General features: G+C 46.2%; 1 protein-coding gene across 2 annotated transcripts; it reads left to right on the top strand.

Moving 5' to 3' along the window:
- The first annotated feature begins 7,613 nt into the window (after positions 1-7,613).
- Positions 7,614-13,937, top strand: LOC125516874 (clathrin adaptor complexes medium subunit family protein). Of its 2 annotated transcripts, none has more exons than XM_048682159.2 (12): positions 7,614-7,827; positions 9,276-9,331; positions 9,539-9,578; positions 9,907-10,130; positions 10,465-10,704; positions 11,227-11,392; positions 11,834-12,138; positions 12,458-12,644; positions 12,717-12,870; positions 13,309-13,371; positions 13,464-13,560; positions 13,655-13,937. In XM_048682159.2, the coding sequence occupies exons 2-12, from the start codon at positions 9,329-9,331 to the stop codon at positions 13,742-13,744; spliced, it is 1,569 nt and encodes a 522-aa protein (XP_048538116.1). In that variant the 5' UTR covers positions 7,614-7,827; positions 9,276-9,328; the 3' UTR covers positions 13,745-13,937. The 2 variants fall into 2 exon arrangements, with proteins under 2 accessions (XP_048538116.1, XP_048538119.1); XM_048682162.2 differs by having other exon boundaries at positions 7,635-7,827; positions 9,273-9,331.
- Positions 13,938-14,200: the final 263 nt, after the last annotated feature.

A 14,200-nucleotide genomic window follows, 5' to 3' on the forward strand; every position in this document is an offset into this window, starting at 1 on the left:
AGGTGCTTAGCCCAGCTCAACTGGGGCACAATCGTAGTAGTTCTCCTAGTGCTACCTTAGCCGATATAACAGAACGTAAGGTACCAAAACATAGGAGCCGGGCAAACCCAACTATTGACCCAAGACATGATTCGAAGCCGATGCATATAATGCTATAAGTTCGGGGTGCCGCACTTGTGAAAGTGTTCGGACTTCTCACATCGTATTGTGGGGTACTTAAGCCCCTGACGTATTGGCCGTACCAAAGTGTACGGGTGCAACATGTCATTAATGAACATATATTCGTAAAAAAGAGTAATGCAATAATAGACGGAAGCTATGCATTGTTTATTTAAAAAAGCTGCGATCAAAGCAGAACGATACAAATAGTGCAATAAGCAAAAGATGGGACTATTTAACATGTCCTTTCCAGGGGCGAGCTGCGGAATGGTATGTGAAACAGGTATACTGCTCGTTATAGAGACCACCTTAGAGTTCCATAGTGCGGCGTAGCTTTCTGCTCCCCTGGTTTTTGTATCGTTTGTGCGGCAATTATACTGCCGGACAAGCCTTCCTAGGAATGGAGTCCTGAAAATAAGAGAAAATTAAGAATCGACAGCCCCTAGTGCGGTTTAAGCCGCGTTTCGGGCGTGCCGTGATGGTGCCCCTCCCCCTGTGCCCATGGTATTTCCACAGCGTAGTTATGTACGCGCAACACTAGTTTTGCAAGTTCGTGAGGGCTGGGGTTGGGGCCGCATTGCTACGCTTGCTCAGAACGTGCCAGGCGGTCTTGTTGTGGGTTGCTCCGGGCGCGCTTGGCAGTGTCCGGACGTTTAATGGCCGGACTAGAGAGTTGCCTTGAGAGGCTGCTTTGTACTTCCGCTGCGAGAGCCGCCGTATGCTCCTCCGTTCGGAGAGAGCGTTCAGTATTTCCATTGACCGTAATGACTCCTCGAGGTCCTGGCATCTTGAGCTTAAGGTATGCGTAGTGCGGAACCACATTGAACTTGGCAAATGCGGTTCGCCCGAGCAGTGCGTGATAGCCACTGCGGAATGGGACTATGTCGAAGATTAAGTCCTCGCTTCGGAAATTATCCGGAGATCCGAAGACCACTTCAAGTGTAACTGAGCCTGTACAGTTGGCCTCTACACCTGGTATGACGCCTTTAAAGGTCGTTTTAGTGGGTTTAATCCTCGAGGGATCTATGCCCATTTTCCGCACTGTATCCTAGTAAAGCAGGTTCAGGCTGCTGCCGCCGTCCATAAGGACTCTAGTGAGGTGAAATCCGTCAATAATTGGGTCTAGAACCAATGCGGCGAATCCGCCATGACGGATGCTAGTGGGGTGGTCCCTTCGGTCAAAAGTGATCGGGCAGGAAGACCATGGGTTGAACTTTGGGGCGACTGGCTCCATCGCGTATACGTCCCTTAGCGCACGCTTCCGCTCCTTCTTGGGGATGTGGGTTGCGTATATCATGTTCACCGTCCGCACTTGTGGGGGGAAGCCCTTCTGTCCATTATTGTTCGGCGGCCGGGGCTCTTCCTCGTCGTCGCTATGCAGCCCCTTGTCTCTGCTTTCGGCATTTAACTTGCCTGCCTGCTTGAACACCCAACAATCCCTGTTGGTGTGATTGGCTGGTTTTTCGGGGGTGCCATGTATCTGGCATGAGCGATCGAGTATTCGGTCCAAACTGGACGGGCCCGAAGTATTTCTTTTGAATGGCTTTTTCCGCTGACCGGGTTTAGAGCCTCTGAATCCGGCATTAGCTGTCATATCCTCAGCATTGTCGCCGTTAATGCGGTGCTTTTGCTTGTTGCGACGCGACCTGCCACTTCTGTCCTTGGTATCCGAATTACCAGGGCTCTTGGTCATGTTATTGCTGCGAGCTAGCCAGCTGTCTTCTCTCGCGCAAAAGCGGGTCATAAGTGTCGTGAGGGCTGCCATAGATTTCGGCTTTTCCTGTCCTAGGTGTCGTGCAAGCCACTCGTCGTGGATGTTATGCTTGAAGGCTGCTAGGGCCTCTACGTCCGGACAGTTGACGATTTGATTTTTCTTGGTTAGGAACCGTGTCCAGAATTGTCTGGCCGATTCCTCTGGCTGCTGAATTATGTGGCTAAGGTCATCGGCGTCTGGTGGTCGCACATAAGTGCCCTTGAAATTGTCGAGGAATGCGGTTTCTAGATCTTCCCAACAACTAACTGATTCTGCGGGCAAGCTGTTAAGCCAATGCCGAGCTGGTCCTTTAAGCTTGAGTGGGAGGTATTTGATGGTGTGTAGGTCATCACCGCGGGCCATGTGGATATGAAGGAGATAGTCCTCGATCCATACCGCAGGATCTGTTGTGCCATCGTATGATTCGATGTTCATGGGTTTGAAACCCTCGGGGATTTGATGATCCATTACTTCATCTGTGAAGCATAGTGGGTGTGCGGCGCCTTTGTATTGGGCTATATCATGACGCAGCTCAAACGAGCTTTGTCTACTGTGTTTGGCCCGGCCGGATTTACTGTATCCGGAGTGACGATTACCGTCTCGTGCCATGGGGCGCCCACGCGATCCATAGATCGATCTTGTTTGCCTTGCCTTGTCCTCCAATATATCTCGCAGGTCTGGCGCATTTTCCCGTGCCTTGGTATTTTTTGAGCGGCGCCGGGGTGCGGCTTGAGTGGAGGGCCAAGAGGCCTCTCTGTCGCGGCCACGGGGTGGCCGGTCGGCCACATCATGCGCTGGTGATGTAGGTTTAGGTGCTTCCTCCTCTAATCGGGGTAGCAACCTGCGCTTTGGGTAGCTCTTGGAGGGGCGTTCGAGTTCATACTCTTCGGCCGCAAGGACTTCAGTCCATCTGTCGGCTAGCAAATCTTGATCAGCTCTAAGCTGTTGTTGTTTTTCTTGAGGCTGCTCGCCGTGGCCATAAGCCTGCGTTTGAAACGCTCTTGTTCGACGGGATCCTCCGACATGACAAATTCGTCGTCGTCGAGGCTTGCCTCGTCTTCGGAGGGAGGCATATAATTATCGTCCTCGACCTCTTTGTCCGCCGCTCTCTCATGAGGGATGGCTTCTCCATCCTCCTGTGTTGAATCTTGCTGGAGGTGGTTGTCTTCGGCACTGTCCGGGGTGTTATTATCTCCCGTGCCAGAATCACCGTTTTTGCTTTGGCGGGATTTAGAGTGGCGCCGCTGACGCCGGCGCTTAGGCTGCTTCTTGGAGGGGTCATCCTCCGCTGTTCCATTGCCATTGCCTTCTTTTGGGGTGTCCACCATGTATATATCATACGACGAGGTGGCTTTCCAGTGCCCTATAGGCGCTGGTTCTTGATCGTCTCCTGCATCGGCGTCCATACCGTCGATGTCTTCGAAGTCGAAGTCGAGCATGTCGGTTAAATCATCGACAGTGGTTACGAAGTGGGTGGTGGGTGGGCTTTGAATTTCTTCATCATCCGCATCCCAACCTTACTGACCATAGTCCGGCCAGGGCTCTCCTGATAAAGAGAGAGACTTTAGTGAATTCAGAATATCGCCGAAGGGCGGGTGCTGAAAGATGTCCGCGGCAGTGAACTCCATGATCGGCGCCCAATCGGGTTCGATCGGTAGGGGCACGGAGGGCTCGGAGTCTGGAGAGGAGTCCGGCTCCATGGAGTCACGGGCTTCGCAGAGAATAGGGCTGGTGTTCGGCTCGATCGCCGTAGAGATTGCAGCCCCCGAGGCGATGTCCAACCACCCATCCTCGATTGGCGCAGTTGGCTCCGAATTAAGGGTCAGAGCTGATGCGGGTGCGGCCTCCAGGGCACTGTTCGGCGGTAGAGCTAGATCATGCCCATCGTGACAGTGCGACGCGCTCGGCTGCGGCTCGAATCTGTCGAAGATCAAGTCTCCGCGGAGGTCGGCCGTGTAGCTCAAACTTCCAAATCTGACCTGATGGCCAGGGGCGTAGCTTTTGATCTACTCCAGATGACCAAGCGAATTGGCCCGCAGCGCAAAGCCGCTGAATACGAAGATCTGTCCGGGGAGAAAGGTCTCACCCTGGATCGCATCGCTGTTGATGATCGGAGAAGCCATCGGGCCTAAAAGTGACGACACAGAGGAACTCTCAATGAAAGCACCAATGTCGGTGTCAAAACCGGCGGATCTCGGGTAGGGGGTCCCGAACTGTGCGTCTAGGCGGATGGTAACAGGAGACAAGGGACATGATGTTTTTACCCAGGTTCGGGCCCTCTCGATGGAGGTAAAACCCTACTCCTGCTTGGTTAATATTGATGATATGGGTAGTACAAGAGTAGATCTACCACGAGATCAAGGAGGCTAAACGCTAGAAGCTAGCCTATGGTATGATTGTTGTTCGTCCTACGGACTAAAAACCTCCGGTTTATATAGACACCGGAGATGGCTAGGGTTACACGGAGTCGGTTACAATGGTAGGAGATCTACATATCCGTATCACCAAGCTTGCCTTCCACGCCAAGGAAAGTCCCTTCCGGCCACGGGACGAAGTCTTCAATCTTGTATCTTCATAGTCCAGGAGTCCGGCCGAAGGTATAGTCCGGCTATCCGGATACCCCCTAATCCAGGACACCCTCACTTGTCCCCTTTATAAAGAGGGTGAACATCAAGCGTCCTCCTCGTGGCCGTTTGGGACTTGCCTAAGATCTAGGAGTCCTACCAATAGGCATGGTTGGGCTACCCACGCCCGTATTGATGAGAATCCCGTAATACAGGGGACACGGTCTCTGCTTCGACAAGACGTGCCAAGGAAACCGCCTCGCGAAACACGCTGAGATGGGTTATGAAAAATGATTTGAATAAAGACTTGGCTGTGGCGTGATGTCACACTACGGGGTACGTCAGCAGATTAGATTTGTGGAAATATTATTCTCTCTACGGTGGTATGTGGAACTTGTTTTGCAGAGCCGGACACAATCCTCGTGTTCAAAATCTTCTATGAAGTATTCGGAGGAGGAACCCGCCTTGCAATGCTGAAGACAATATGCGCGTCGGACTCATCGTCATTGAAGCCTGGTTCAGGGGCTACTGAGGGAGTCCTGGATTAGGGGGTATCCGGACAGCCAGACTGTTGGACTATGAAGATACAAGATTGAAGACTTCGTCCCGTGTCCGGATGGGACTCTCCTTGGCGTGGAAGGCAAGCTTGGCAATACGGATATGTAGATCTCCTTCCTTGTAACCGACTCTGTGTGACCCTAGCCCCCTCCGGTGTCTATATAAGCCGGACGGTTTAGTCCGTAGGACCGACAACAACAATCATACCATAGGCTAGCTTCTAGGGTTTAGCCTCTTTGATCTCGTGGTAGATAAACTCTTGTAATACTCATATCATCAAGATCAATCAAGCAGGAGTAGGGTTTTACCTCCATCGAGAGGGCCCGAACCTGGGTAAAAACATCGTGTCCCCCGTCTCCTGTTACCATCCGCCTAGACGCACAGTTCGGGACCCCCTACCCGAGATCCGCTGGTTTTGACACCGACACAAGCCATTAAGCAACACCTCATCCCCTTTTAATAGTATTGGCCTTTCCTATGGACTCAATGTGATCTTGGATCACTAAAATGAAAATGTAGTCTTGAGCTTGAGCCAATTTGTGTCCTTAGCATTTTGAGGGGTCCACATTCCTAACCCATGCCATGCCAATCATTGAACTTTTTGAAATGATCATCTTGAAATAGCATTAGTTCAATGAGCTATATGTTGTTAGGAATTACCAAAGCCACCCAGGGATAGTTGCACTTTCACTCGAGCGGGATCCCGAAGCCATCGTCGCCTTCCCTTGCCGCCGCCGGCTCACATCATCAGTGGCTGGCGGCGATGGGACTAGCACCTGAGCGACCTTGCTCCATCTATGACCCCTTGTGCTCTCCACGCTATTGCTACTCAAACCACCACTGACTTGACGACACCACTTCTTCCACATGCATGCATCACCGATCTGTTGGGGAGGCCGGATCCCTACACCGGTGTAGTCGGATCTGGTTGCACCGCATCTGTACCCAGTTCATACCACTCCCAGGCGTCAGATATGCGGCATCGGGATAAGCCTCGTCCAACTGGCCTTCGGCCTGTGGCGGTCCCCGAAGTGGTGCGTGCTTTGTGCTGGTCGCAGTCTTTAGCGTGCAACTCAGATTGAACGCACCGATGTGCGGTGCCGCCTGCTTCCTCGTCCTCTCGACACCCTCCTCATCTGCCTCCTTCTCGTGCCCTCACGCGATGTGCATCTTGTTCGTCGCCCTACATCCTGCTCGGCTCCTGCCTCAGCTCCATCATTGTCCCTACATTGACTTGGCTACTAACATAGGTGGTGTCCCCACTCCTTCATGCATCTTGTCTGCAGCGACCACCGTGCAGGACCTACTCGGTCCTGACCATGCTGGCGAGGGTAACGTGGATCTGATTGCGTTCGAGGCTGGGCACATAGTCGACATGTGCCTCAGCTCTAGATCCACATATGCTGCCCTCGGCTTCAACCTCCCCTACCACATTGCACTTGCGTACAACCCCATCGAGCCCCCCAACATTGGGACCACCAGTCGTTGATCTGCAAACATAGCGGCTGTTGCGACCTGTTACCATCGGGCTGGATCATGTCTTGTTTCGAGAGTAATCCTTGTTGCCCCAAGCGTCAGTTGACCACAACAACTCTAAGCCAGCGTCGCTTTCCTCCCTCAGGGCGTGGTCCTTAAGCTATACCTGATCCGCTAACATCGTCCACATACATTGTTCACCTTCGTGAAAGCTTCATTGTGAGCCATTCGCTGCCATCCATCCGCCCTACCCTTTGTGTGTTGCGTCGCCCTGGTGATGCTTGCTCAAGACCCTCTCATGGTTATCATTGTCTCGCGGTGAGCTTCGTGCTCTTGGTGTTGTCTCGGTTCATCTTTGCTCAATGATGATGCAAGATGCCTCACAAGCTTGCTAATCGTTCTAATTTTCTGTGGCGGAGCTTCAAGTCAAAGTTCGTATTTGCTATGGCACTTGTTGATTGTGGACGCTCCTGAGCCGGGTTGTTTGCAAAGTCTTGGTGTTGTGATCCCTCGTTGACGCCCAACATCTAATTGTGTCTCTTGTGGTGATGGTTTTTTGTCTGCTAGCTAGGTCGTGCCTTGTCCCGAGCATCCTTTTTTCTCATCTTCTTTTTCCTTTGTTCCTGTACAATTTTTGGCCCGGGTTTCCTCATAAACGGGGTCAACTTGTTAAAGTTTTCGATCCAGTTTTCAAGCCAAAATCAAAATGGGTGGCTCTTGCCTTTGGCCTCTTTTAAGCAATATATCCACTGGGGAAGCTCTCCTTCTGTGACCGTTCAAAGAAAGATGTTTCACATTTTTTTTGTGAAGGTTCATAACACATGTGTCTACAACTCCTAAGATATTCAGATGCAAATCCGACTACTCATATTGGATTTGTCTTTTTATTTTGTTTCTCGATGTGTACTTCCGATGTTGGCTCTGATATTTTTTAGTGGTTATAAAAACATATCTTTTGAACATTCATCTTTTTATGATTTTTTAAAAATATTTTTTTTTCAAACTGAGAGCATGAGAGCATTTTTTTTAGAATGAAAAAAAAAAACAAATTGCTAGCGAAAAAAAAAAAACCCCGAATGAAGACAGTGCTGAGGAAGCAATGGTGCGTGAGGGGTCCTACGCGGAAATTGCTAGCGGAACTCTGAAACTTGCGCCGCTTTAACCACTCTCGTGCGGCCTTCGTCTCCCCTCCCTCCAGATCTCGCCAAAACTCTACCCGAACGGGCGCGCTCCCGGCATTTTCTCCACAGCCCTCGTCGCGGACGAAGGCAGTAGATCCGGCGGACGGCGGCCCGGCGCATCTCCTCGCCTGCGAAGGTATAATTCCCCAACCCCTCCCCATCCTCCCCACCCTCCTCCTCCTCCTCCTCCTCCAGTCTCCCTCCACTCTATTCTCCCCCCGTCGCTTCCCCTTCCCGCTCCTCGCCGCGGCTAGCCCGTCGCTTCCCTTCGGCCGGATCTGCCCGTTGCCCCCCTTCCGCCCTTGAGTACTGCTTCCCAGCCCACCGATCTCCTACTCCTCCCAGTCGTCCGCTCCCCCGATCCTCCTCGGGTTCGTTTGTTCAGATTAGCGTGCCCAGGATGCCGGATCTGAGAGGCCTGGTGTACTAGTGTTATTTACGATGTGCATTTTGTTGGTGAAATCTGAGATGCTTAAAGTTGTTGGGTTGGCCGTGTTGGATGTGAACTTGTTGAGTATATCGTTGCCTGCCTGATGCATCATGTACTTTTCATATGCAAAGCAGTTTGACAATAGTTTGCACAATTGAAAATTGTTGCGATATTTGTTGTAGAGATGAAGAGTTTGTGGTACTGGTCGTTGATGGTCAAATTGGTCCTGCATTAGAGCTGAGCGGTGTAATGTACAATGTAACGTCCACTAGTAAAAGATGAATAAACCATGTTTTTTCTCCGAATCTGAGAGATGGGATGTGCATGTTTGAATAGAAGGTTCCACTTGCCTGAGAGATGGGATGTGCATGTTTGAATAGAAGGTTCCACTTGCCTGATTGCCTCCATCGAAATTTGTCCTTGCCTCAGCCTGATGGGTGAGACCAGACCCCACCACACTGGCACTCATCTTACAATTCCCAGTGTCGTACATGATCAGATCCACTCCCTGGGATCTGAAGCAGTGTCACCATTTCTCGTACCAACTGTCTGTCCCTCCCCTTCCTCTGGCAGCAGGCAGGCAAGCTTCAATGTGAGATCTGCCATTACCATCCTCGCTGGGCATCTTTACTGTTGTGATCATTCTCATCCAGTTCTTCCTTCCTCTCTGACCCATCCAGTTGGTTGAAGACTTGTTTGCTCCATGGTGGAGTACTAATACTACAAGCACTTTTACTTGAAACCATCCCGGTGGTGGGGGATCACATGGTTATTGATCCAGCAGTGTTTGGTTTGATCAAGTTCTCGTCGGTAAAGTTCGTCTTCTTGCTGAGTGCTAGTTTACCATTTGATGATGCGTCAACTGTCTGAACCGATCACGTTAGTGACCTGCTAGAACCAAACAAGTAAGGGAATCAATCATCACAACACAACTCCCTGCAATTCCGTTAGCACATCTGCAATGTCATTCTTTAACCAAACAAAAATGTATTGGATTGAGGAACATGTTCAGCAGCGATTTTGTTGCTCTGAAGCTTGAGGGCTAGTTATAAGTTATGGCTCCTAGTGATGCAATTACCTCCTCTTTTCTCCGCTCAGTTTTGGTTTTGCTGGATGATTGTTTGCTGATGCATTATTCTTTCTTCTTCTAGCAGGTGCATAATTTGCTGGCTTGTGTTAGTTCGGGGGACCAACAAAGTTACTGAAAATGGTACGGTGAATTGCCTCAAGCCTGTCAATCTGCCTGTGAATAACCAATTAGATCTGGACTCTCATGGTGTTTTTTGTTGTCATGAACATGTTAAAAGTTTTATTTATTGCTCATATTAAGTCTGCCAGACCTTTATTGCAAAATAAATTGAAAAAAGTAGTCCCACTTTATTGTTTGAAGGAACTGATTGTTCTCATCTACCCCCAGGTGGTTCTTGCTGCTTCCATCATCTCAAAATCTGGAAAAGGTGCGATGAGTTCAAACATTTCAGTTAGTGACTGAATATTCATGCCAATCCAAATAAATTGATTCATTTGTTCTTTTAATATAGCATATAATTTTCATCCAAGGTTTACTAACTGAAGTGAACTACTCCCTCCGTCCCATAATATAAGGTGTTATTACAACCAATGTACTCACATATTGATTGTAATAACATCTTATATTATGGGATGGAGGGAGTAGCTATTATCATAATGCTGGATGAGTACATTTTTAACTTCTATATTATGTGAGTTTGTATAGAAACAGGGCTCCTCTGTGGTTAATGTTTCCTTCAAAACTTTACATTGCAGCACTTGTTTCAAGACAGTATGTTGACATGTCTCGAATTAGGATCGAAGGATTACTTGCAGCATTCCCAAAACTTGTTGGAACTGGGAAGCAGCACACTTATCTTGAGACTGAAAGTGTCCGTTATGTTTATCAACCTATTGAAGGCCTATATCTGCTGCTTATTACAAACAAGCAGAGTAACATTCTCGAAGATCTGGACACACTGAGGCTACTATCCAAGCTTGTATCCTATTTTCATATCTTCAGTTTTCCAGTTTTATAACCCTACCTTATTGATGAAGTCATTAAATAATACATAAAAAGGGTGATAGTTTTTGTAACGTATTTGTTCCCTCATGATAACTAAACAGCAGATAGTGTATCTTGACCTTTGGTTGTGGATATTGTCAAGGAAAAATACTAGGTTAACCCATTCTTCGTTGATAAATTATACTTGAAAAATATAAATCATGTGTAAGAGCTGGGAGTATCTACCCACCATTGTGTATGCTGCTATGCTGTGATAATTTTCCTTTTTTTAATAATTCAGTACCATGGTCTCCTTAACATTTATAAAGGTGCCTGAGTACTCTTCTCTGGATGAGGATAGTATCTGTAAAACAGCATTTGAGCTTATATTTGCATTTGATGAGGCAATCTCTCTCGGAAACAAGGAAAATGTGACGGTGCAACAAGTCAAGCAATACTGTGAGATGGAAAGCCATGAAGAGAAGGCACATAAGCTGATGATGCAGAGCAAGATCAATGAAACTAAAGATGTCATGAAGAAGAGAGCTAGTGAGCTTGACAAAATCAGGGTATGCCCTACACTTTTCTCTATAATAACACTATGTATTCTACCTTGGAGAAAAAATGACATTTAGTTTAGCGAGCTCTGGTCATTAGGAAAAAGAAGACACTGTAATTTCTAGTTGGTTTGTATGGTTATTTGGGATATTTCAGCTGTCAATTTTGCATCAGCTTAGGTCTATTATAGTTGGTATCAGCTGCTTCAATCTCGCATGTTTGGCTGGGTCACACTTTGTAGTTAGCCAGTAAGCATGTCTTGGCTAAGCTTTCCTTTTTTCACAACTAATTTCTGTAACATTAGAACTTATAAGCATATGTAGGAGAATTTATTATGGAAGTGAGCATTGCGCAAACTTGTATTATAGCCAAAGGAAAAGTGCCAATTACTATAAAATGACAGCGTGATTTGTATTTTATTGTTTAAATCGCAATTGCATTTCATCAATTACAGCACTCTTACCATACTGTTTATTGGGCATTATTTTGATCATGCCTTGAGAAAAACTTTCTTCTGGTTGGTATTGATTCAGATGGAGAAAGGCAAACTTGACAAAGGAGGATACTCATCAATATCTGGTCCCCGTGTTATTGAAAAAACTTTCAGTGACATGAACATCAGTGGTACTGGCTTTGGAAGTGGTTCTGGATTAAGTGGAATAGGCGCTGATATGGACTCATTTGCGAGTAAACCCAAAGGTGGCAACTTAAGGCCTCCTTCTCTTTTAAGCAAATAGTTGTCTCACATGAATGATAAGTTACTCACATTAATGAAAAGTTACTGTTACAAATTATGTTGTGGGATTGGATAACACCTTTCCTTTGTGTTGTTTGCATGTAGTTGTATTTCATTGTGATGTTCTTTTCATGTATATGAAATACATTCACCTAGCCTGTTACACCCGTCCCATAAAACTCATGTCTGTTTGTGTATTTCATTGTTGGTTGTGTGCTGATAGATAAATCTCTGGGTTTCTCGGATATGCCAAGTAGGGAAGTTTTATTCAGGTCTTTGAAGACAGATTTTCCCCTGTGTTAATGCTGGGCAGCTATGTTACCTGCCTTGTACTATTGTTAGAGAGAGTTTAGGAAGCTATATCACAGACATTTTTGGTCTAATTCACAGCAACATGTCTACAGGTCGTCCGTCAGCTGCTGCTACTGCTCCTGGCAAAGGTTTTGGTATGAAATTAGGCAAATCACAGAAGACAAATCAGTTCCTAGAATCTTTGAAAGCTGAAGGAGAAGTCATTTTGGAGGATGCACAACCAAGTTCAGTTTCTTCAAGGGCCTCGCCTCTTATACCAAGCGATCCCATCACAGTGACTATTGAAGAGAAACTTAATGTAATAGTTAAAAGAGATGGAGGTGTTAATAACTTTGATGTGCAAGGAACCCTTGCTCTTCAGGTCCTTAATGATGCAGATGGATTTATCCAGTTACAGGTATTATTTTTCTGGACTTCAATCAACAGTGCATTTTATTTTCATTGCCATTTTAGTTTATTACCGCATTATACACTAATTGAACAGACTGGTCCTCTTCTGTTGTGGCAACATTCCAGCTAAAATAATTCTTGCATGGTTCATCTATTGCATGGGAATACAGTATCAACCATTTTCACACGCTATGACATTCATATTCATTTATGTTAAATGTATTTATTGATGATGAAAAATCTTGTTGTACACTATTATGCATTATGGAGTGGCCCATCACAATTTATTGGAGCTTATATTTTTGATATGTGGCGGTGCTGTACAGATCGAAAACAAAGATGTACCTGGACTCAGCTTCAAAACACACCCCAATATCCACAAGGAGTTGTTTAACAGCCAGCAAATTGTTGGAGCAAAAGATCCAAACAGGCCTTTCCCAAGTGGTCAAAATGAAACACCACTTGTGAAATGGAGAATCCAGGGGATGAATGAATCGAATTTACCTCTGTCAGGTGCACAATCACTTTATTCTGTTGTGGTATTCTATTAATTTGGACATTCTGTAATTCGTCTTGTTTGTGTAGTTAACTGCTGGCCCTCGGTATCTGGAAATGAAACCTATGTCAACATTGAATATGAGGCTTCAGAGATGTTTGACCTGAACAATGTTGTCATATCTATTCCTCTACCTGCACTTCGGGAGGCTCCAACTGTTAAACAGATTGATGGAGAGTGGAAGTAATGTTTCAAGCTACTCTTTTGTTTGTGTTTCCTGATATGTTTCAGTTACTAGAATATCTTGCAGAAATTATTAGTGACAATTTTCTAATGTACATGAGAATCATGCTTGCAAATCCAGTTGCATGGTGTTATACAGTATCACTTCACTCCCTTTTGATAATATGGTTGATATTATATGAACTGGTGTTGAGCTTCAAAAATAGGTAGTGATGACCTGCATTCCAACCATTGCCCTTACAACTGGTGTTTCAAACTAGTAAGGAGTGGACATTGAGTAAATAAAACTCTAGCATCCTATATGTCAATATGCTTGATAGTAGTAAAGAAACTGTGGTTCATTTTATTGCTCGTAGTTGCGGAATGCAATGGCTTTCAGCTGCTTATATTTGTTGCTTCTCTTCCTGTTTGTTATCTAATTTCTCCTTGTGCTTATAGGTATGACCCAAGAAACTCTGTATTGGAATGGTCCATCATCCTTATTGATCAGTCAAACCGCAGGTGGATGGGATATATTATTTCATTGACTCAGATAGTTTTTGCTACTACCTAGTTAAATCCTGTTGTACTAACCAATGTTTATGCCTTCTCAGTGGGTCGATGGAATTTATTGTTCCCCCGGCTGATCCGTCAACATTTTTCCCCATCTCTATTGGATTTGCTGCTTCCAATACTTTCAGTGATTTGAAGGTTTGTTAGTTCTCCTGTAGTGTTTGGTTTTGACTGCTTTTTTTTTCTTTCTGATTTCCGCATTTATTTATTTGGTTTTCTGGAAAAATTTCAGGTCACTGGAATTCATCCTCTGAAGGAAGGCAACCCTCCAAAGTATTCACAGAGGGTCCGTTTGGTTGCTGCGAACTATCAAATAGTCTAAAGCCATAATTAAAGCAGTTACCGCTGTTTCTTGTTAGTGGCACAAGGAGTATAATTTTGCATCAAATTTGTTTAAATATGTGTGATTTGGCCTGTCCCATACGTAGCGTGTCGCACCATTGAGAAATAAAAGCATGAATTCTCCTGTACCCTGTTTGTAGTATTTCTTGTGAGAATGTTGTTTCTGTTTCGTACATGAACTGTTGGGTCTTTGAATCTTTGCGCTCAGCTCCACTATCTAAATTTCATTATTAAGCAGAATAAGTAGGGATGAATGTTCTGCTCTGAACCGCTCAACATCCAGGAGAGTTACTTTGCTTTTCTCTTAGTGCGATGAGCCTAAGGCCTCCTTTGGTTTATAGGATTGGAAAATCATAGGAATAGGTAAGTCATAGGAAATGAGATGACATGTATCTCAAATCCTATGCTTAGGAATAGAAAAGGAAATGCCCTTTGA

Source organism: Triticum urartu, chromosome 1A, assembly GCF_056163025.1.
Source record: "Triticum urartu cultivar PI428250 chromosome 1A, HENAU_Tu73, whole genome shotgun sequence".
NCBI lineage: Eukaryota > Viridiplantae > Streptophyta > Magnoliopsida > Poales > Poaceae > Triticum > Triticum urartu.

What these genes read in the sequence shown, in the direction of transcription:
- LOC125516874 (XM_048682159.2), top strand. An exon ending in ATTTGCGAGTAAACCCAAAG is followed by an intron (nt 11,393 to 11,833) that starts GTGGCAACTTAA and finishes ACATGTCTACAG; the next exon opens with GTCGTCCGTCAGCTGCTGCT. An exon ending in CAGATTGATGGAGAGTGGAA is followed by an intron (nt 12,871 to 13,308) that starts GTAATGTTTCAA and finishes TTGTGCTTATAG; the next exon opens with GTATGACCCAAGAAACTCTG.